Genomic DNA, 22,551 nt, shown 5'->3' on the forward strand with positions numbered 1-22,551 from the left:
AAGACATTAGTAACTGCACCAAAACCAGGTCCAAACATGTCAAGGAAGAGTTCCTGTGAAAGGGGTTTGCACTCTTAGATTTTACAAAGTGACCCATTCCTTAAAGAGACATACCAGATTTACTTTAAGCGATGCTGTCCGTAATGTATGGGAAATAAATTGAAACCAAGACTCTCTCTTCCTTGAACACAGTGTGCACCAGGGTCCGTTGCCATCAACACTAGCACTGCAGACTTGGTCTCAACTTCTGACCTACCTGCTCTTCTCAGTTTCCGTGTCTGAGAAGACCGAGTCGGCTCCTCCGCTATTACAAACCCCCTCAGCATCATCGTCTACATCATCCTCGTCAAAGTCAGAGGTGTTCAGGAAATCAAAGCTTTCCAAAGCACTCTCAACAGTGAGGCTTATACTGGAAGACCTGCTTTGGTTTATGGCTGGCTTGCACTGCAAAGGCAGAACAAACCAATGAAGATCATGGACATTTTCATATATTGAATGAGAGGTTAGAGCATAATTATACATGCAGGCATGGACAAACATGAGCAGAGTTTTAAAATAAGTGGTTGTGTAATAGAATACTTGGATACTCGTAGTGGCTGTTCAGCTACAAGTGTGTTATGGGAACAATGTTGCTCAAGGACAGGAATGAGCTACATAGTCATAAATGGGCTGGATCGTGAGTTGGGTACTTAGGCTAACTAAATCTTTGTATTGTGTTCCTTCCAAACTGTGTGACTGTAGAATCCCTTGGCCTATCCTAGAATGTTACTGCCTTCTTACTTCTGTGATTTCTAGTGTAAAAATCCAGAGATCACCAGAGCTGTTTGCTAGCTATTTCTACGCTGCTGGGTTAGAAAGGAATTGCTAGTTTCTTGTGCCACTCTCACTCTGCCTGTTCTTTCTACCAGCTGGGTATTAACTGTTTACAGCAGCTCCAAATACCAGCTGGGCATTACCTGTTTTTGCTCATTCCTTGAACAATCAAGGAGCGTTACTCAATTCTTCAAGTTCCTAGGTAATCTTGTATTCTCTTTCGCTTCACTTTGCAGTTATTTCTCCCAATGTAGTCTGTGAAACTTGGTTCTGTAGCTCGTAACCCAGCTTTGATTAGTGATTCTACATACCTAATGTCTGTCCTCCCTGTCTAGCTGTAAATTACTATCAGTTTTGGTCTCAAATCTAACAAAATCCGTGCCTCTTTACAACATACAGCATTTACTTTGGCCGAATTCCTGATGAGCCTCTGTGTAACTGCTGATTTTTTGTGTTGCCCTTTGCCTGCCTCTCACTGCTGGCTCTTCAGGTTGCACTTTATTCCAAGCATAAGTAGTGTTTATTGTTTTGATTTGGTGATGTAACTTTGAGACAGGCTACATTACACAAATGATCACAGCCATTTTTCTCTGTGTTCTATTTGAAATATACCTCCAAACCCATACTCCAGTACTGAAACACTCAAGGTTGACAGAAGGGAAGTCCTGTCCAGAGGAAGCAGAAGTTGGCACCTTTGTGCACTCAATATTGCTGCCCGGAAAATCAAGAACAGGCCCCTGTGTGGTTTGCTGCAGCAATGTTCACCATGCAGCATCTCCCTTGCATCTCCCCTTCTCCAGGTCATTGTCCAGTGACTGAGACAACACCACTGTAGCGGGTCTGGAAAGGAGGGCTAGAAGGAGGGAGAGGTGCAGGGGAAATAAGAACTTAAGTGTAGAGAAAGACCTGCCAAGGGGTATCACCGGGCTTGCACTTTCAAACACACAGCTAAACAAAAACGCTTTCCGTTAGCTACATGCTGAGGGACAGCAGAAGTAGAAGTAGGTAATTCAAATGTCCACAGAAAACTGTGTGCCTACAGATTAGGTATCTGTGAATGCTGGGGCAAAGAAGTAGAGATGGTGCTTGCAAACAGTGGGCTGGAACAGCAAGAATAAACAGACAGCTTGATTCATGCTTCCCACAAGAGCATGGTACTTGCTGACCACAGACAGAAAGATGAGTGAGCAAAAGAGGCAGGTTAATGGGGAAAACTGAAGGACTGCACCGCCAACCATATGACAGCAATACAATTGTCCCCAACCTATGGCTGGTGCTTGTGATCTTTTAAAAAATATATATATATTTCATTGTTCATGTAGAAAGAATAATCACCATACATCATAAATCCACATATTACATAATAATAATCAGTGCACTATCGATCTGGATTTGTCAATCCACCTCCGCTCCCCCTAATGTTTTGATCCCGTATGGCTACCCTTGCTAAAATTACTTGAGGTCGTATTCCCAGATGGATTGATATTCTTTTATTGCCCTCACTGTTTGTGCGTACAGCTTTTCTCTAGATTTAACTTTCCCCATTTTATACAACCAGGATTCGAACGAAGGTACCTCTGCTGATTTCCAATTTTGTAGAAGTAAAGATTTAGCCACCAGGGAAGCAATAAAGAGAGATTGTTTTTTTTTTGTTTTTTTTTTTATTGAGCATTTTACGTTATAGCAAATACAACAAACAAACTTGCCAGTTATCATCGTTAATGTGTTTCATATAGTATGCAATTAGGTGTCTTACAAAGAGGAACATATTGCAATAGTCAACATGTCATATCAATAGAGAATACAAGCACCTAGACAGGGTACAGGGGCTCAAAAGGGTCACAACACTCTACCTTAGCGTTTAGGGAGGGCGGCCGCGAAATAAAACAGGGGTATCGGTCAGGGTCATGCTAGTGTTAAAGGCATTTCCTCCATGATGTGAGAAGCGAAGAGTGCGATGTAGTCCCCCCGACACCCCCCTCCCAGGGATCATTCACTCACGACATCTCCTTCATATTCCTGGCTCTGTTGTCCCCAGGCCCAGCTCACAAATGGATCCCAGATGTCGCGGGGTCTAGACGCAGCCGGCATTAACTCGCAGAATGTTGTTAGCTGTGTATGCCCGTAAGTTACATCTGCCAGCCAATCCCTCACCGCGGGCACCCTCCGCCTACCCCAGTGGATCGCCACCCGTCTCTTAGCAAACAGTAAAAGTAATGCATGCAGCCTGCGTATTGCTGGCGGAGTGTCCCTGACATATCCTAATAGCCCAAGCAGAGGGGAAGGGGCGTCCGAGCGGCCCACTATCTGGTTTACCGATACAAAAACCTGAGACCAATAATCCTTCAATCTCGGGCAGGACCACGCTATATGTAGAAAAGAGGCCAAGGCCGACCCACATCGCCAACATTCATCCGTCTCCCTAAGCCCCATTCTTTTCAGGCTGATGGGGGTTCTGTAGAACCTATGTAGGTATTTAAAATGTATTAAACGCAGCTTGTAATTTGGCGAAAGCTCAGCAAGCTGCCCACAGCAGAACTCCCACTGTTCCCCAGAAATCTCAGGCTGCAGCTCCTCGTTCCAATACAGCATAGATTTAGGCGCCACCTCTGGTGTCATGTTTTGCATATGGCGATAAATACGAGTTACTAGCTTTCGAGGAGAAGGGGAACCCACCACCGCCTCCAAAGCTGTAAAGATCGGCGGCGAGTCGGGGAACCCCTCGCACAGTGTCCGGCACGCCGCACGTAGTTTATGGTAGAGAAATAATTAGGAAAAGGGCACCGCACCTCCCTCCTCCGGCGCTGGGGGAGGCATAAACTTGCCATTGGGAAAAAGGTCAGCAAGGGTGCGGAGATTCATCTTATCAATCAAGTGACCAGCTATTCCATCAGCCACACAAGGTAGCATCGGGTTAAGCATCAGGGGCAGCGATGGGGCATATAACAGCGGGACCCCGGCTCTCCTACGCAACTCCTCCCATACCCATTGCAGCATCCTAGCCGTATCTACAGCTTCTCTAGGACGCCTTGCCTTAGCGCATATCGCCACTCCAAGTGGAAGGGGCGCCACCATATCTCGCTCCACCGCCACGTGAGGCTGAAAAGGGACAGGGTGGGTCCAAAAATGTAGGAACTGAGCCTGAGCACAGAAGGCATACCGTTTTATATCTGGAGCACCTAAACCTCCCTGTCGCAGTGGCAGCGCCAGCGTGTCCCACGCTACCCTGGCCTGTCCACCCGCCCACACCAGCTCAACCAGGTATGACCTCAGCGTGGCAAAGAAGTGTGCTGCAAGCGGTATAGGTATATTTACGAATAGATAAAGGAATTTGGGTAACACTATCATTTCTGTCAACGCGATCCGCCCAGTTAGTGATGGGGGCAGGGAAGTCCACGATTTCACTTTCTCGCTCAGCCACATCATAGCCCTACCAAAGTTAAGGCCCCAAATCTCCTGAAGGTCCCGGCTTATCCAAATCCCCAGATATTTGACTTTTTCCGCCTCCCAGCGCAGGGGGTATTCAGAGCACACCTCCGCAGTGCCGTCCGTGACGGGAAAGATTACCGATTTAGACCAGTTGATGGAGATGCCCGCGAACCCCTCAAAGCGGACAAATTCCCGCAGGATGGGATCCAAGTTGTCCGCAGGATTGGTAAGATAAAGGGTCACATCGTCCGCGTATAGTGATATTAGAAGATTTCTAGAGCTGAATCCTATACCCCTTGCAGCATGATGTTGCCTAATCCTCGCTGCCAGCGGCTCCATAGCAATGGCAAATAGCAGCGGGGAGAGAGGACAACCCTGCCTAGTACCACGCAAAACAGGGAACGGTGCAGAAACCAGACCATTCACCCGCACTCTGGCTGTAGGTAAAGTGTAAAGCAGGCAAATTTTTCTAAGCAGCAGCGTACTGAAACCCATCCTTTGTAGTATATGAAATAAATATGGCCATTCAATCGTGTCGAAGGCCTTGGTTTCATCTAAAAACACCGCGGCAGCTCTAACTTCGGGGTGTAGGTAATGTAATGCAGCGAAAATCATTCGCAGGTTATGGGAGGTCGCCCTTCCTGGTATAAAACCGGATTGGTCTGGAAGTGAGACCATCGACAGCATTGGCTGCACCCGATTCGCGAGTAGTTTGGGCAAAATTTTCACATCTACATTAATCAGAGATAAGGGCCTGTATGAGTTTAGATCGTCAGCAGGTTTATCCGGCTTCAACAACGTAATAATCAGCGCTTCGCGCATAGTGACAGGTAACACCCCTCTCTCCAGGGCCTCCTCGTACACAGCCAGCAACCGGGGCGACAGCTCATCTACATATGCCTTATAGAAAGCTGTTGTAAGACCATCAGGTCCCGGCACCTTATCAGGCGGCAGGCTCCTGATAACTTGTGCCACATCTCCGGCATCTATTGGAAGGTCCATATATTCTCTGTGGTTATTATTGAGCCATACCAATGCAATGGAATCTAGATAGGATATAAGCCCCTCCGGACATTCATCTTGAGTGTTAGTATATAAACGGGAATAGAACTTGGAGAATGCTCCTACAATGTTCTCCTTGTCATGAAGCAGTTCGCCATCAGTTGTGCGCAGTTCATGAATATATGTCGCGGGACGCGGCGGTCGAATCATATTTGCTAGGACCTTCCCCGGTCTCCCTCCTTCGCCGTAACGCCTCGCCTCCGCATATTTCCCCAGAAACTTTACCTCCCTCAATGCCTCCTCTTCATATTCCAATAGTTTGGTCTTCAACAGCCCCGCCGCCTCTGACTCCCCAGCCTCTAAGAAAGTGCTCTTGACTCGTTTTATATCGGCTTCAAGTGCTACCAGAGTGCCCCGTATCGCCTTCAATATCCCTGCCTGCCGGGCTATACATTGGCCTCTAATAACGACCTTGAAGGCCTCCCCCAGAGTCGCCTCCTTGTCCACCGACCCCGCATTACGCTCAAAATAGTCAGTAATGTCGGTTCGTATCTCCTCTCTGAATGCAACATCAAGTAGTGCCTGGGGTGGGAGTCGCCATGAGAATGCCGGGGAAGGACCCCCAGGGAGTAGCAACCTCAACATACAGGGTGCATGATCGGACAGTGTACGGGGCATGTGCTATACCTGCGACGTCCACAGTGCAACATCTCGCGACACGAGCCAGAAGTCAAGACGGGACCACGCGCCGCTATAGGACGATATACAGGTGCCCTCCCTCAGGTCCCCATGTCTACCTCGCCATACATCAACCAGCGCGCCATCCAGCATTATTTCTCGTAGGGCGGAACCCGCCAACGGATTCAATGTGCGAGCCGCCCCCTTCCTATCCACACTGTCATCAAGTACGCCATTGAAATCACCTCCCCATACAATTGTGTCGCATCCAGTGGTTTTCACCTGCCCCCAAAGCCTATGGAAGAACCCTGGAGAGTCTGCATTAGGCCCATATACAGCCACGAATACAACCGAAACACCGCACACAATACCCTGTACCCAAACATATCTCCCTTCTGGGTCACATTGAACTGCACCCTCCTGCCAGTCCAGCCCGCGTCGTATAAGTATCGCCACCCCTCGGGCATAGTTGGAGTAGATAGCTGAATAAACATGGCCCCATCTAGTGTGACGCAGTCTTTGAGCAGGGGAGGTGTTCAAATGTGTTTCCTGCAATAGGCAGACATCCACCTCATGCCGCACCAAATATGCATGTACCAACCTAGTCTTCCTGTGGTCGTTGAGCCCCCTAACATTCCAGGTGAGGCAGTTCAAGGTTTTATCCACTCTAGGCATTTCTCTCTAACATCTTGTAAAGTGTAATAAGACATGTTGACAATGACCAGGCTGTACGTACAGGACACCACACAGGTAGCATATAATAGATATTGGCAATAAACAACGAGATAACAACCCCAACCAACCTCCCCCCACCCACTCCAACCCCCCAACCGGGTCGTAGATTACCCTTCCCGTTCCTATCCCCAAAGAGACATTTTAATAAGCAAGGGAACATTCCCGAGGGGTTGTGGCGATGCCGGCTACTCCCCCGTGTGAAATGGGGTGGCCGGAAGATCTGCAGGGGATCCTCACCGCTCAAAACCTAGTAATTAAATCTATCTAGAATAGCAGATGACAAGGTTGAACAACAGGCAACACAAATGCGTCTCCATCTCTAGCGGGTAGAAGGCACTTTTAACTAGGAGCAGTTCACCACAGGGGATATTAGGTTGGATCAACGTTTACTCATTGTCGCTGAGCCTGCTATTCTCTGTCCCCACAGCGTCCCTGGAGCGTTGCGCGGATTTGCGTCCCACATGGTTAGCGAACTTCAACGCCTCCTTGGCAACAGTGAATATGTGGGCAGACCCTTCGAAGGACACCTTCAATTTAGCCGGGTAGAGAAGGGAGTACGGGACCTGCGCCTGCAGAAGAAGCCGCTTTGCAGGCAGAAACTCACGGCGGGCAGCCTGTACAGCCGGGGTGAAGTCAGGGTAAAATGAGATGTTATTTCCTTTATGCGTAATGGATCCTCTCTCCCTTGCCATCTTAAGGATCAAATCTCTGTCTTGGTAGTTCAGGATTCTCGCAATTATGGGTCGGGGCGGCGCACCCACGGGGGGCTTCTGGCTCAGCGACCTATGCGCCCTCTCAACCGCAAACACCGCTGAGAAGCTGGGGTCAAACAGTTCGTGTAGGAGTTCAGTGATATATGTTTCCATTTTATTTATGGCAGTGGTCTCTGGAATTCCTGTGATGCGTAGATTATTGCGCCGGGACCGTGCTTCCAAGTCCTCATTCTTTGCATGGATTATACCTAATAATTTGTCCATGTGCAGGAGTTGGTCCCTTGTTTCTACTTGAAACTCATGACATTCTGACTGGCGGGTCTCAAGCATGTCCAACCTCGTCTCGTGTGTGGCCACCTGGGTTTTTACTGAGTCTAACTGACTGGTGAGATTGTCCAGTTTAGTATCAATATTACGGAGGCTGGAGCGCATCTCAAGCATCAGTGTGCGCAAATCTTCGCCTTGGTCGTTTGCGGCCAGGTCGCGCCACTCTGCCGTATGGGGCCCCTGCTCCAACTCTCCCTGGCACGTGGAGCGCTTATGATTAAAGTTCAGCTTCGGCTGTTTAGCATCGTGCTTCCCCATGGCAGAGAGAGCTCCACCTAGTCCTACCGCGAGTTATTAGCTGAGTCCCCCAGCCACCTCCGTTCTAGCGTAGTCGCAGCTGGGTACCTCAACCCCCCTCGCCGCGCCCGCGCCGACTGATTCCGTTTTGACAAGTCACTATGTCGCCGCTTGCACCTCCACTGGGTCCTTTAAATTGACTTTCCGCAACTAACCAAAACTGTTGCCAGGGTGCAAGTCAATGTCCATTATGCCATCCACCAGCGCAGGTCGGCAGAAGGGGGACCCCCACGTTCTCCTCTCCGTACTCACGAGACAATCGGACAGGGCCTCGCAGCATCTGTCCCTTCTATCGACTTTCCACCTTTTGCCCAGCTGTGACTGTTCGCAGGCCCCCAGGCGCCTCCCCTCTGCTTCTTCAGAGCGCGCTATTCATGGCTCAGGGCAGATCAAACACTTCCACCTTTTTGAACGCACCAATTTCCTCCACAGGGCGCCCACGGTATCTACGAGACTCCGTGATGGTGCACAGCCTCTCTCCAGTTCACGCACCACCTCACTCTGTTCTCGGCACTTTCTGGCCCCAAAATGGCAGCCGCCACCTCTAAAGTCCGCCTCATCGACTCCCGCCGCAGGCCCAGCGTCTCCGTCCGTCGGAGCGCAGTCCAAATGTCACCCTTATTGCCGCCTTCGGGGGTCCCACATCTTGTCGGCGTCGTCTGCCCTTTCCGGCAGCGTCCCGTGCTCAGAGCCGCCGCCCGGCCACGCGATCCTACCTCCCAGGCAGCCCGGGGCCGCTCCAGCTCCTCAGCTCCGGCAGGATCCCCCGGGCAGCTTATCAATGCCGGGACCTTCCGCGTCCCGGCTCCGCCACGGCTCTGGTCCCGCCGCCGGCACATGCCCCCCGCCCGAGTCAGGGCTCCTCCACCAGCGGGCTCCGACAGACGCCGCCGCCGGCTCCGCTCTCAGGCCGCACTTTCCCCAATTCCACGCAGGCCATAAAATAAAACAATTCACATGTCGTCACCTGCGTCGCACCGTCATCCGCACATTAACACAGGTTTTGGCAGTTTGGGCTCGCCCCGATGTTAAGGATTAGTAAAGGATTACAATCCGGCCGGCGGAGCACACTCAAAGAGCAGCCATCTCGCTGCTCAGCAGGCCACGCCCCCAATAAAGACAGATTTTTGATGTCAGACTAATAGAGACTGAGTTACTGACATCCCAAACAGGACTCCACAGGCATCGGGGATTATAGCTACTTGAAGTTTCTTGCTAATCCGTCAAAATATTTCTAATAAGAATTGCTCCAAGGCATGGCATGTAAAACACATATGAAGTCAATCCCCAGGGGATCCCCCACAACTGAAAGACTCACCTGAAGTTGATGGAAAACATTTATGAATTTGCGTTGGTGCATAGTAAAGGATCCATTTGGAAAAGAAAGATAGTCTTCTAAAGTTAGCCCCCCTGACGGCTTTGTGTGTTAGCGAGTTTTTCAAGATGCCATGCTCGAGGTTCGATCTTACAGCCTGTGGTTGCTTTGATTCTAGCTAGAGTGGCAGGGGTCTGAGCTTGGGAAATTTTTAGTACTAGTATACGATACCAATTGTCCATGCCAGTTAGCTTAGGTATAAAATAATCCTGAGAAATACTATTGGCGACAACCTCGGTTGCTAACTGAATGCCTTCGATAAAGTGCTTGATCTGTAGATATGAAAAATACATTAGCCGTGAGATTTCAGTGTTTGTCTCCATCAGCTCCTCCCAGGTTTTCATGTTCCCTACTACTAACAAATCACTAAGACTATTAATTCCTGCCTTTTCCGATTGCTTGTCCTAATTGTAGACCAAACAGCCCCAATTCCCTTAGTAGCATGGAGGAGTGAAACTGCGGAAAGTGATACTCTTCTTTAAGTTGATTATATCGAAAGGTGATCGTATGGGGAAGCTTGTAGCTGGTGGGTTTTGGAAGTCTAGGGATCTCAAGGAAGGTGGTGAGTTGGACATTATTCTCTGAAAGCATTTGTTGAAGATAGAAATACTTAGATGAGCCGGGAGACCTAGCCCCTTCAATCATGAAATTGAGGAAAGTAGCCTGGTAGTATTTTTTAATGTGAGATAGTGCTAATCCAAACTCTTGAATGCTCAATTGTAGTATCTGAAGTTTCATACGTGCTTTCTTTCCTTGCCATATAAAATGGCTCAGCATTTGATCTATTTCATTAAAATACGTTTGGGGAGTTCGGATGACACTATTTGCAAAGACAAACAAAAATTATGGAAGAATCATCATTTTAACTAGAGCGATTCACCAAATAATTGTCAGAGGTAGCTCTTGTCATTCATTGAGAAGTCCCCGTGCTTTGTAAAAAGTATTTTCGTAATTGAGCTGATATATATCCGAAAGATTGCGCGATACAAATATACCCAAATATCTAAATACCCATAAGACTGAGAAATTAGGCTGCATTACCCTTGGGAAAACGGAAACAGTGCTATTGAAAAGGAGTGTTTCTGATTTTGCGAGATTCACTATCTAACCCCTAAAATCAGTAAAAGTTTTAATTACATCAAACGCTCTAGTAATATTTTGCTCTTCTGCTAAGAGATAGAGTATCATGTCTTCCACTAATAGTTTGACATTGGGTGCATTCTGAATAGGGGCTTTAAGTTGAATGTCTTGACGGAGAGTTTCTGCTAAAGGTTCAATAAACAGCGTGAACACAACCAGAGACATAGGGCAGCCTTGACGCGTACCCCTGATGATTATTATATTTCCCGCCCTATTCCAGTTGACTACCACCCCGTCCACTGCACAGCTATAAAGATTCTTCAATACGTGAACCAATTTTGGGGGGAAATTAAAGCGATATAGAGTTGCAAAGAGAACTTTCCCATTGGACCAGATCGATCGCCTTTTCTGCATCGAGCATAATAATGGCTCCCTTGACAGTATTATTGGAGAAATAATCAATTTCCTGAAGAAGGCATTTCGTATTGGATGTTATAGTCCTTCCTGGAAGAAAGCCTAATTGGTATATGTGGACCACGCCTTGAGCCAGGGGAATTAGCCTAGATGCAGTAATCTTTGCAATTAATTTGGAGTCACTATTTAGAAGGCTAATGGGGCAATATGACCCTGGTCTGTCTGCCGGCTTACCTTTTTTTTTTTTTAAACAACTCACTATTACGGCTTCTGTAAAGGAGCTAGGTATTGTTACACCTTCGAGCATTTCATTAAACAGTAACACCAAGCACTTGCAATTTGAGCCATAAATACTTTGTATATTTCAATGGGGAGCCCATCATTCCCATAAGCCTTCCCATTGGGGGATGTCTTAATTGCGACCTGTACTTCTTCTAGGGTTATGGGTGCGATTGATATAGAATGGAGTTCATTACTGACTAATGGTAGTCTAATTGAGTCAAGATATTCCTTTCCTTGGTCTGGGGGGGGGAGGGGAAGAGTCTGGCTTCTAGAGGTGTATAGATTGGTATAATGGTCTAAAAATACCTTATCGACTTCTTCTGGTTAAGTCACCGTCCAACACCCTGCTTCATCATATATGTATCTGACTACTGCATAGTTGCGCCTTTTTTTAGCAGACCAAGCTAGGATCCTCCCCACATGCTAGCTTTCCACATAATACATTTGAAAGCATGTATTATGATTTATCAACTCTTGAGATGTATAGCATTCTTTTAGCACCTGTCGCCCTTGCAGTAACCTAGCACCCGAGACTGGCGTTGGGAGGGTCAAATGAGCTGCATCTGCTAGGTCTAATTCTTGTTGCAAGGCAATGATTGGTTCCTTTCTTACTTTGTGTATTTGAGCATGATATGCAGATGTAGGCCTTACATTCCCCTCATATTGCGAATGTAGAGGCAGATCCACTGTTTCTGTCAAAAAAGTCTTCGAGAGCCGGGCGCATGCTTACTAACAAACTGGGATCAACTTGTAGTGCCTTATTGAGTATCCATCACGTCCTATCTTGTTCCTTTTTACTGATTATTATATGAAGTGCTGGGACCGAGTGGTTGCAGAAGGGATAGGTCAGTATTAGCGATCTTTTTCTTGTCAATTGTGAGGATATTACGAAAAAGTGAATCTGGGATGCCAAATTGAATTGGTTAGAAAAACAGATAAATTCCTGTGCAGAGCAATGTTCCCGTCACAATGAATCAACTAGTGCAAAATCCATTACAATTTTGGCTAGAAAGCTAGCTGCTCTAGGTTTATTTTGAGCCTTTTTTCTGCAGGAGGAGTCAGTTTTGATATCCTGTAGGATACTGAAATCTCTCCCATCACAATATAGCCTTGCAATGAGGAGATTATAAATTTCGCTAAGAGGGGTTACATCATCCTCAGTTGTCCCATAAAAGCTGATTAAGTGTATTACTTGGTTTTTCGACACCTAGACTGACAAATACCCATCTTGATTTGCTGTCTAGTACTATCTTTTGTACCTGTTACCCATCCTACTCAAGATTAAGACATCCACAGAGAAAAAGTAAGCATGAGAGATAAAACTGGGAAGTTTTTGCTCTTTAACAGAAGCCTTGAGATGAGTTTCCAGAAGCAGGATAACTTGAGCCCTGGTCCCCTTAAGCCACTGGAGTGCAGCCCAGAGCTTGATCTTATTCTTTGCCCCATTAGTATTGCACAAGACTTTCTTAATTGGTTGAGTGCTCATCCCACTTCTCTTTTCCCTTTCAGTGAAAATCACAATGCTGACATCCTTTCTTGCTCTTACCCATAGCTTATCCTTTCTACCTCAATGCTGATTTTGCTCTCTCTTCACCCTGATATGGCCCTCTAGGCCCCCCTTTGGGGTCCCAGTAGCCCCACCTGTCATAAGCTCTCTACCCGACCTCCATTCCCATCCCCCAAAGCAACCTCCCTCCCAATCCCCTTCCCCCTAGATAAGTGCCCTGACATGGCACTTATGAACTTGCGTTAGAGCAGCATTAAGCAATCCACCATAAACAATCTGATGCCAAGAGAGGAAAAAAAAAGAATCCTGCAGTGTACATTGCCAACCATGTGACCTTTGGCCGTCCTCTAGCCATTTAGAGGAGAACGTACTATTGCGTAATTGAGTTCTCTTCCCTCCATTCTCCTTCATACTCTGAAGGAACCCTTCGTCTGGTCCACCAACTGGGACACGTGGGCTCGACCTTTGAAGAAGACCTTCAGTTTTGATTGCTCGACTAGGCCGGCCGGTCCATCTTGGCTCTTTAAGCTGTTGATCAGTCCAATTAACTCTTTGTGTCTTCTTGCTGGTGAGACTGACATGTCTGAAAATATGTGAAAGGTATAGTTATCTGCAGTAGTAAATGTTTTTGATTTGATGGCATGAGATTAGACCTGCTCTTTTAATCTGTAGTCACCAAAATGACTAAGATGGTTCGTGGATATCTAGCATTTGAAGCCCTAATGGACGGAAAGTGGTGTGCTTGCATAATTGTCAGGTCCGAGCCGGCTGGAGCTTGATCAGGGAGGACGTACTCATTCACCCGGTCGGTAATCAGCTTGGTTTTTGTTCCTCCCGCTTCTCGATCGTCAGGAATAACCATGAATCAAAGATTTGTACAACAAGGTCTGTTCACGGCGTCAATGAGTTTTCTCTGGAGATCCTTTAACTCTGCTTTTCAATCTAGAAGTTTTGGAGTACTGATTATTACTTTTGTCCGCTAGATCACGGAAACTGTTCAACAAGAACACACAAGAAGCCAGCTGTTGGATATTAGTGTTGATTTGTGTCAAATGTTCGCTCCTTTTCCTGTGAGCCTCCTCTTGTGAGAGTTTAAGATATGATTAAGGGTTGCTGCAATACCTGCTGGAGCGTCTTGAGGTATTAACCCATCCCTGCTTAGAGTAGGCTCGTTGTTGCTTGATTGGGGGAGGTCATGCCCATGCTGGGATGTGCTGCCTGAGTACTTTGAATGCCTCAGAGAGGGCAGAGATTGCAATTCACTTAACCGGGTCTTGACAATGGAGTTTCATCTTGATCAGGAGTGGACATATCCATTGTGGCCTCCTTTAAAGATTCCTTAGAATTGCCACTCTTAAACAAAGGATAAGTTGGTCTTCGTTTAAAGCAGGGTTTAGAACTATTTAGATTTTGAGGAATAGGTCCAGCTCAGGCCACCCCCCCCTCCTTTGTCCTGTCTGTGCTGTCATCGGGCCACCTCCCTAAGAGGTGGTACCTTCCCCTCCTCTTTCCATCTCAGCTGGCAGTCCGCAGGGCAGGTCTGATTGAGTGAAAGCCAATTCCTTGGGAGACCTTGGGTCCATACTTACTGGTGATCCCTGTCCTCCCCCTCCTACTCATGGACCATGTCATAGTCCCTTAGCGGCCTGGGTCTTGGACCTTGAGTTGGTGGGGATGGGTTGGCTTTGGATCTTAGTGACCTTGCTTTGTTACCCGTGCGGCGCGTGTAATAAAAGAGATGATGGGCGGTGTGGGGTGGGCATCACTTCTTTGTACGGCTGACATGAATTGTCACATCTCCATGCCGCTGCGTTCACTCCTTCACCTTCCACTCACCATCCACTGAGGGTCTCGCTGAGAGTGTTGCTGCCCTCTGCGCGGACCCAGCCACGGAGCGTGGCGTGGCGGGAGCTCCAGTGGCTTCCTCTGCCTCCCAAAACACCTTGCCGATTCCCATAACCATCCATGTCAATTTGCTTTTCTATCCCACACCATACATGCCCATTCCTGCATGCCCTCCAATACTCCTGAAATTCTAGTCCTAGTCTTGCAGGAGACTGAAGTCATTCAACCGCAAATCTCTTGGTTCTCAAGCATACACACAGAAACAATATGGAGGCGCATCACCTCGGGCCAGATGTATGAAAGTGTTTTGCGATCGCAAAAACTGCCATTTGGTATGTAACAAATCCATCTTGTGATTCGGTAACTTGTTACCGAATTGCAAATTGGATTTGCAACTACATAATGACTCGGTTTTAGGAAGGGGCATGTCAAGGGCGGCCCATCCTAATAACGAATCGCAGAAATATGTATGATAGTTTTGTGACCACGAATGCAGACGCAAAACAATCACAGTTACCACCAATTTCAAATTGGTGGTTACCCATTCACAAATGGGATGGTGTCTGAATGCATTTGAAAACATTCTTTAAGAGAAGGCAAAATGAAAAGAAAACTTAATTTTTCATGTTTAAATGCATCCCATTTTCCTTTAAGGAAAACGGCCTGCATTAAAAAAAAAAAAAAAGATTGCTTTATTGAAAAGCAAACACAGACATAGTAGTCTGCTCAACCCCAGCAGGCCACCATCCATTTGACTGTAGCCATTCGCAATGGCTCGCAAATTGCGACCTACCTCATGAATATTAACAAGGTAGGTCTATTTGCAAGCCTTTGCGAATCGTAGTATGAAACTCCTGGAATTTCATACATTCCAATAGCGATTACTTAATTGCAATTCGCAAAAAACGCAATTAGGTAATCGCTATTGGATATAATGATACATCTGGCCCCTATTACACAAGAATCGTCACTGGGGAACAACCTCCATGCACACTTACGATTTGAAAAAGATTCTCTGGCCTTTTGGAGAGATGTAAAGACCCATGTTTTCTGCTCAGCTTATGACTACAACTCCTTTGTACTAGACTTCAAGACCATTCGCCACACCGTGAGTACAATGTGGTGCTTGACTTTCTTGCGCCTTTTAACCTTTCCCATGACTGTTCGTTTTTGTGCATAACAATCATTTTAGTAAGGCACTTCCTGCATTATCCTAATAAAAATACTTTTATGCCTGCAACTTCATGTCACCCCACCTAGAGTAGCCTTGAGATAGCTCCAAAATGTATGGTATGCTTGACAAATACAAAGACAATAACAGCTTTTTAGCTAATTGTATGTTTTTTACTTCTCCTCTAGGGTCCTGGCCTCTGATACAAGGTATTGCCCTGAACATTTTGATAAACCATATTTAAGCAGCAACTGCCGTACCAATTCAGTTTCCCTTTGTGAATTTGAACAAGTTCTGAACTTAACATGTGCTCAATTTGAATGGGGTCTTTAGGTGTTCTTAAAGGCTGCTTGTTGATACTGTGGAATACAAGTGGTGATGTTTGGGAGTGCAATCGAAGAGGATATAGTGAGGTATTCTGACATTTGAAAGGAGTTGATAAAGAAGAAAAATATGGTTTTTGTGAGTAAACATAAGGACAGGTGTGGTGCACCTAGAGTGTCCAGGAGAGCATAACTATGTTAAGCTGTGAAGGAATGTGGTGTCAAAAAAGCCACTTCCTTTGCTGGCCGTTCAAGCCATACTGCGTGTGGTATTCATTCTGAACGTGTGAAGGCTTATTTTGCCACTCTTATTGTTTATTAGAACATTTGAATATTGAGAGATTCATTGAAGACAAATAAGTGGCCCAAGAGCAATGACTGGTATAGACCTACTGCTACAATATTCAGAAGTTTGTATTTCTGTTCCCCCTTTTTTATTTTCCGTAGCCCTCTTCCTCTGTCTCTACCAGTTGTTAAAAGTCCTCTATCATTATAGGTCCCCATCAGCTGCTCAGGGACATTACTCAGGTTCAGGGCTTTTGATAACTGATATGGCCCTCAGCAGTTGGCTAAAAGACTATATTTCCATGATTTCAAGCAAGTCAACCCCCCACTAAGGCATTTTCTCAGTCTGCTCTTTTGTGGCTGGGAAGAAGCACCAAACTGAGTCCTACTTGGGACATATATATAGTAGGGCATGGATGTATCAACAGCCAGTCTCCTTACAGGATGGCAGCAAACACCCCTTCTTGTAAGGCAATATTAGGCTCTAGGTTTGATGTCACTCTTGCAATGATTACATATTCAGAAAATAATCAATTCTCACCATGTGTAAGCTTTAGGTAAAAGCTCAGGCATGACCCTTAAGAATTCACCTAATATTTTATTTAGGTTCTTTTTTCCGGGGTGCATATTTACGTGTTTTCAGTTTCACCTGAGTGCCAGAGTGGAAATTCCCAGAAGAAAATTGTGTGCCTTTTTCAACATTTCCTTGTCCACCTTTCTCTTTAATTCTGTATAAAGTCTTTGACAGCTTATAGACCAGACACAAGTATTTTACATGAATATCCAACAACGAATAGAAGCTGCTGTCCATGCCAGCTAATAAACAGTAGGGTTTGGGGTTGCACGGTGGGTTCGTGCTAAGGACCAATCTTGGCAATCCAAAACTTTTAAAATATTTTTATGCTTAGGACAACGATAGAAAGATTAAAGAGGGCTGTGGCTGGCAAGCACCCTTGTCCTTGTATAAACCCTGCCTGTAGATTCTCTTTGCTAAACTATAAGCACTCATACCCAAATGTTTGCACATCAATGCTGTAATTCGCCCCAGCAGGCCCCTTGCCCATGTCGTGCAGCTTTATTTACCGGTTATTCTTACATTAAAAACTACGTGGATGAAAAAAGTGCAAATATTGTTTCAGTGTTACTGTTTACACCCCTGCTGATTCAATACTTCGATGAAACTACATTCCTTAAAGCTGATCCAATAAGCCTCAGGAATCTCCTATTAAACTGTGCTCTTATAACTTTACTACACAGTCCTAGAAATTAGCAAGGATCTCCACACTCATTTGCCTTTTTAAAAGTTATAATTTATGTTGTTGCGGCACATGCTGACGTCAGTCCACAAAAATATAAAAAAGAAAAATCAGACGAAAAGATATTACTCGTCTAACTGGGTTTGTCCTTCTGAAATGTGTGAGAAGGACTGTCCGAGGACTCACTGTGACCTTCAAAACAAACGATAACTGGAACCCGCACTACCGGGCAGTTTCCAATGTGCCCACATGCACACAGAGAGTGCGCTTTTGATGCCATTTTGAATATATCTTAAACCTTTGTGAGTAATGCACTGACAAACACAATAGGTGCTTATAAATTGTCTGAACTAGTTTGCGCATGCCCATACAAAGCACAGCATAAAATCCTTTTTTCTTTATTTAGTGTATGAACGTCCTGAACAGCCTCATGGAACAGTAACAACTTTTTAGTTCCTTACCACCTCTGAGGCATTGAGTTGTCCATGTCTTCTCTAACTCAGTTTGTGAACTCATTACAAGTTAGGTGGATTAAGTTGACATAATAACCACACATGGTACATACAATTACCCCAGGGTGAGAAATGTACCATGTGTGGTAAACATCTCCTATTCTGAGTTTCTAACTTGTAAATGAAGCATCCATTTCGATTCGGTATTTAGCACATTGAGTTTCTAATGTTTTGCCTATTTTATGGGCCTTTTCTACTGATACATTTCAGAAGGTCTGACGTGCCAGAATTTATCAGGTGAAAACTGTGAGGGTGTGATAATTATCACACAACTGGTAATTCTGATCCCTGTGCACAAGTGCCTGAAATTGTCAATCGGGCCTCAGGGTCATATTTATAATTATTGACTGCTACGAAACTCAGCAAGTCACCTTGCTGCACTGCATGAAAGTGAGTGGGCTGGAATGTGCCATATCTATCAAGCTATGGTGCATCCCTGCTCTCCTGCCTCCACTGGAGCACAAACTGGTGCCTAGCAGAGGGGGCTCCTCCATTATGGCAAAGGAGCGTCGCTCCACTTCCTCAGCAGCATAAAATCATGTACCATAAAATGTTAATAAAGCAGCTTTATTATCATTATATTTTACATGACAGTGGTGGGCACTGCAAGTGCACATAGCAGTTTGGCCGGCTGTCTTAAGACTGCCAAACCATCATGAGCACTTAGATGTCTCCAGGCTGGTGCATGAAGAGAAGCTGGAAGAGGCTCCCAACTCCTCTTGAGGCATAAAACCAGCATGCTCTGCTCAATCCAGCGCTGCGCTCATGCTGGGAAATAGTATTATCATCATGAGAGCAGAGACTGGATTGGTGCAGGGGAGTCTGGGAGCCTGTGATCAGGAGAAAAGCTATGAGCACCAAGGTGGCAGGCAAATTTTAATTTAAATGTATTTATTATTGCCCCATAATTTTTCCCTCCTGGCAGCCGCCACTGCTGCCTGGCGACAAAACACAGGCCCCCTTGCACCATGGTGCAAGGGTGCCTATGATGCAGACAGGATGTTTTTGTGCAGGAAGGAACATCTTCCAGCACACAAACAATCTTCTGAGGGATGTTCCTCTTTCTATGTGAGCTGCCGAATGCAGCACAAATAGAAATGGGAAAAAACGAGGAGAAATAAAGATATTTCTCCTCATTACACCTCCCCTGGGAAGGCGGAGCATTATGAAGCATTCTCAGGTTTACCAGTCTTGGTAAATTTGGGAATGCGCAAAAATCCATGGGTGGATGCATGAGAATATCCACTCTCCACCCAAGGAACGCTTCCTTGGGGCAGAGTAACACAAAATAATGACCTGCACTGCCTTGCGTTACTCCAGATTTACATAGCCACCCAGAGCCATCCAAGGTGGCTTTGCATGGCTTGGTAAATAGCATTCTAGGTTTTGTCACACCCTTGCACCAACCTGCGTGGCACAAGGGTGACACAAAACTTTGATAAATATGCCCCTCATTGTTTACCAGGTACACCAAAATTCACCAATTTTATAGTAAAGGACCAAGCAGAAGCTATGAATAGAAGCTATGTGTGGATTATATTAAACAGAGGCACTGAAATAAACTATTGCCTTTGACAATTTCAAATATATAATATACACACACACCCACACATCAGGAAAACTTTGTTTGTTCTGTCTATACAAACCAAACTTAAACTACGCAACCATTATAAATTCTAAAGCTATCGTTATACCTTAAATTTATAATTCATACACCACCTTTAAATTACTATAACTCTTTATTTTTATATACAAAACAAACTGTTCAGAAATTTAAAACTGTAAACCTATATTGATACCTTAAATTTACAATTTACGCAACGCCTTCAAATTATTATAACTCGTGCACCTGCGTACACAGTGTATTGAATGTGGTAGCCACACTACATTAAGTATAGCTCACCACGCTACTATGCACTGTACTCTCACAAATAATGTGATTTGCAATGTAATAAGTGTTGTTGTAAATATTATTGTAGATGGTATAAGTAATGACATTTACAAGGGTATAAGCAGTGCATAGAGAAGCTGCAAGTTCTAGGTTAATGTAGTCTGGCTACCTAGTTCAATACACTGTGTCCCCAGACCGATTCCAGCCCCAGGGACCCCGTCTCCAGTGTAATTTTCAAGGGGAGGGGAGCATGCGACCCACGTCTAGGGTTGATTTATACCTTGGGGCTCAATGTGATTTTCAAGGGGCGGGAGGCACATGGTTCCCCTCCCTAGGCTGATTTCCGCCCTCAGTTCCCCATCCCCCGGGACGCAGTGTGATTTCTATGAGGAGCAGGCATGTGGCCCACTTCCCGGGCCAATTTCTTCCCCAGGGACCCCATTCACCAGAGCCCTCACACTTAAAGGTGGATGTCCTGGTGCCCACCAAGGCTACCCACCATATATTAATTGGGGGCCACATGGGGATCTAGTAATGCTGCTCCTTCAGGGAAGGAGCATCAGTGCGGGAAGGGAAACAGACCAAAGTCTGCTCCCAGCGGGCGGGAGCATTTTCAAAGATCCCGTCCACTGGGAGCAGACTAGGTGTTTGCTCCCGCTTGGCAGGGAATTCAAAAATGCTCCTGCCAAGTGAGAGGAAACACAGATTTCCATGTCCGCGCCACTGTGGGCAGGGAAGCCGCTATGTCCCAGAGATAGCTAATGACCTGCCCTGAGGGATGGAGTCCCCAGGGCCATTAATGGCTCAGGGAGCAGGACCACATGCCCCTCCCCTCTCCAGTTTGTTAAATTTCAGCCCAGGTTTGGGCTCTCCTGGGAGTTTTGAAGCTTGGGGAGGTGGGCAATGTACAATAATTTTGCCCCCTAGGGTGGACTCCCTGGGGCCTCTGGGGACACAGGGAAGGGGGCCATGCAGTCCCCTCCCCTTTATGAATAAAGACATGGGGGTGGGCTCTCAAGGGCATAAATAGAATGAGAGCTGCCCTGCCACCATTTTTGTTTTTTCCAGTCCCACAGAAGTCCTGTGTGATTGCAGCATTTTCTGCCTCTATTGGTTTTTGCACTAAGGTGGGGAGCCCTCAGGGTCCCTCCCATCAGGGCTATGGGATCAAGATATCTCTACCATGCCACCTTTTATTATGTTTTTCTAATTTCAGGACAAGGGGCTAAGCCCCCGAGTCCTGATGGTGATGGCAGCCAATCAGAGCGCTCCCCACTGCAGGAGTCTTACTCTTGTGGGAGCAAGATAGCCCAAGGGAAATAAAGCTCTGTGGACCAATCAGAACTCTCTACTTTTAAATGGCTGCTTTCGCAAGAGTCTCTTGAGACTCTTGTGGATCTAAAAGTCCAGATATACAATTATATATCAACTTTATTTTCCCCAAAACTACTGAACGGATTTCCACAAAATCATAAAAACCACAATCTGCAGCCCAAGATCTAGCTTCCTGATAAATTTGGTGTAATTCTGTTCAGAATTTCTTGCTGTAGCCCTGCCTAAAGAAGTCTAAGGAAAATGCATGGGGATTCTGTGTTTTGGGATCCCCCTTTTTCTTGGCCTCTGCTTGACGTATCACCCAGATACTTTCCGTGCAAAAACAAGTAAAAAAGTAGCACCCTTTTGGAATGTTTTGTGGAGATTCGTCGTTATTAGCAACACAAAAAAAGCTCTTTCTAGGGAACCACAGATCTAACTATAACTACCTAGTGGTGATCGCCACTAGGTTATATATATTCACCCATAGCAGTTGTAGCTAGGACCTATTTTCCATAGGAAAAGCATTTTTTTGTTTAGCAAATAACTTTGACGCTGTTTGATAAACCCTTCACAAAATTTTCAAAACTCACACACTTTAGAGGCTGTCTTGAAAGTTTCGGGATGATTCTTCAAGAGGGGGCTAAGGAAAAGGGGAGGGTCTCAAAACGCTTCTTCCCCATGCAATTTCATAGGGATTTTTAGACATGATTACAGCCGGAGCAGCTGGACGGAATTACACCAAATTTGGTAGAAAGGAAGCTCTTGGTCCCGAAAGCGCCATTTGGTTTAAGTCCATTCATTAGTTTTGGAGAAATTTAAAGTTGAAAAATATAGCTATCTAAGGATGGGGATCCTCCACTGATCTGACAGGCCCCATGCTGATATCTAATTGGATGCCAACCCTTTAACCAGCAAGTGTTGTCAGCCATTATGGGACTCGGACAAGGCTGAGTCCTAAAAATAAACTTAAAAATAAAGAAAAGGGGGCAGGGTAGGAATACCCTGACAGTCTAGCCCTGGTGGCGAGGTCCCGCAGGAAGCCCGCCGGGTCTAAAAATTATTATTTAAACTTTTTTCCTGCAATCCAGGGGAAAATACTGAAAATAAAAACAAGTGCTGTCTCCTGCGCTTTATTGAAGTTTAGCCCCTGGGTGGGCCAGGTCGCTAGAGCCTATGAAAATATATTTTTTGAGAATGGGGCCCACGCGGCCCCTCTTCCCATGGCCGTTCTTTGCTCCGGGGACCACCACCTTCCTAGGGAAGGCCGACTGCTGTTTATATTGGAGGGGGGCCACGGGA

The 22,551-nt window shown here is 46.0% G+C and overlaps 1 protein-coding gene across 9 annotated transcripts in view; it reads right to left on the reverse strand.

Moving 5' to 3' along the window:
• The window catches only part of RIPOR2 (RHO family interacting cell polarization regulator 2), a 445,875-nt gene that overhangs the window by 124,682 nt on the left and 298,642 nt on the right, over positions 1-22,551 (reverse strand). For 5 of the 9 annotated variants that reach the window (XM_069219864.1, XM_069219860.1, XM_069219866.1 and 2 more), the window contains one exon: positions 257-444. The exons of the other annotated variants lie outside the window; for them this stretch is intronic. In XM_069219864.1, coding sequence (XP_069075965.1) covers positions 257-444 — 188 coding nt within the window. The remainder of the gene's footprint in view (positions 1-256; positions 445-22,551) is intronic. 9 annotated transcript variants of the gene reach the window in all.

The sequence above is a fragment of the Pleurodeles waltl genome, chromosome 2_2 (genome assembly GCF_031143425.1).
Source record: "Pleurodeles waltl isolate 20211129_DDA chromosome 2_2, aPleWal1.hap1.20221129, whole genome shotgun sequence".
NCBI classification, from domain to species: Eukaryota; Metazoa; Chordata; class Amphibia; order Caudata; family Salamandridae; genus Pleurodeles; species Pleurodeles waltl.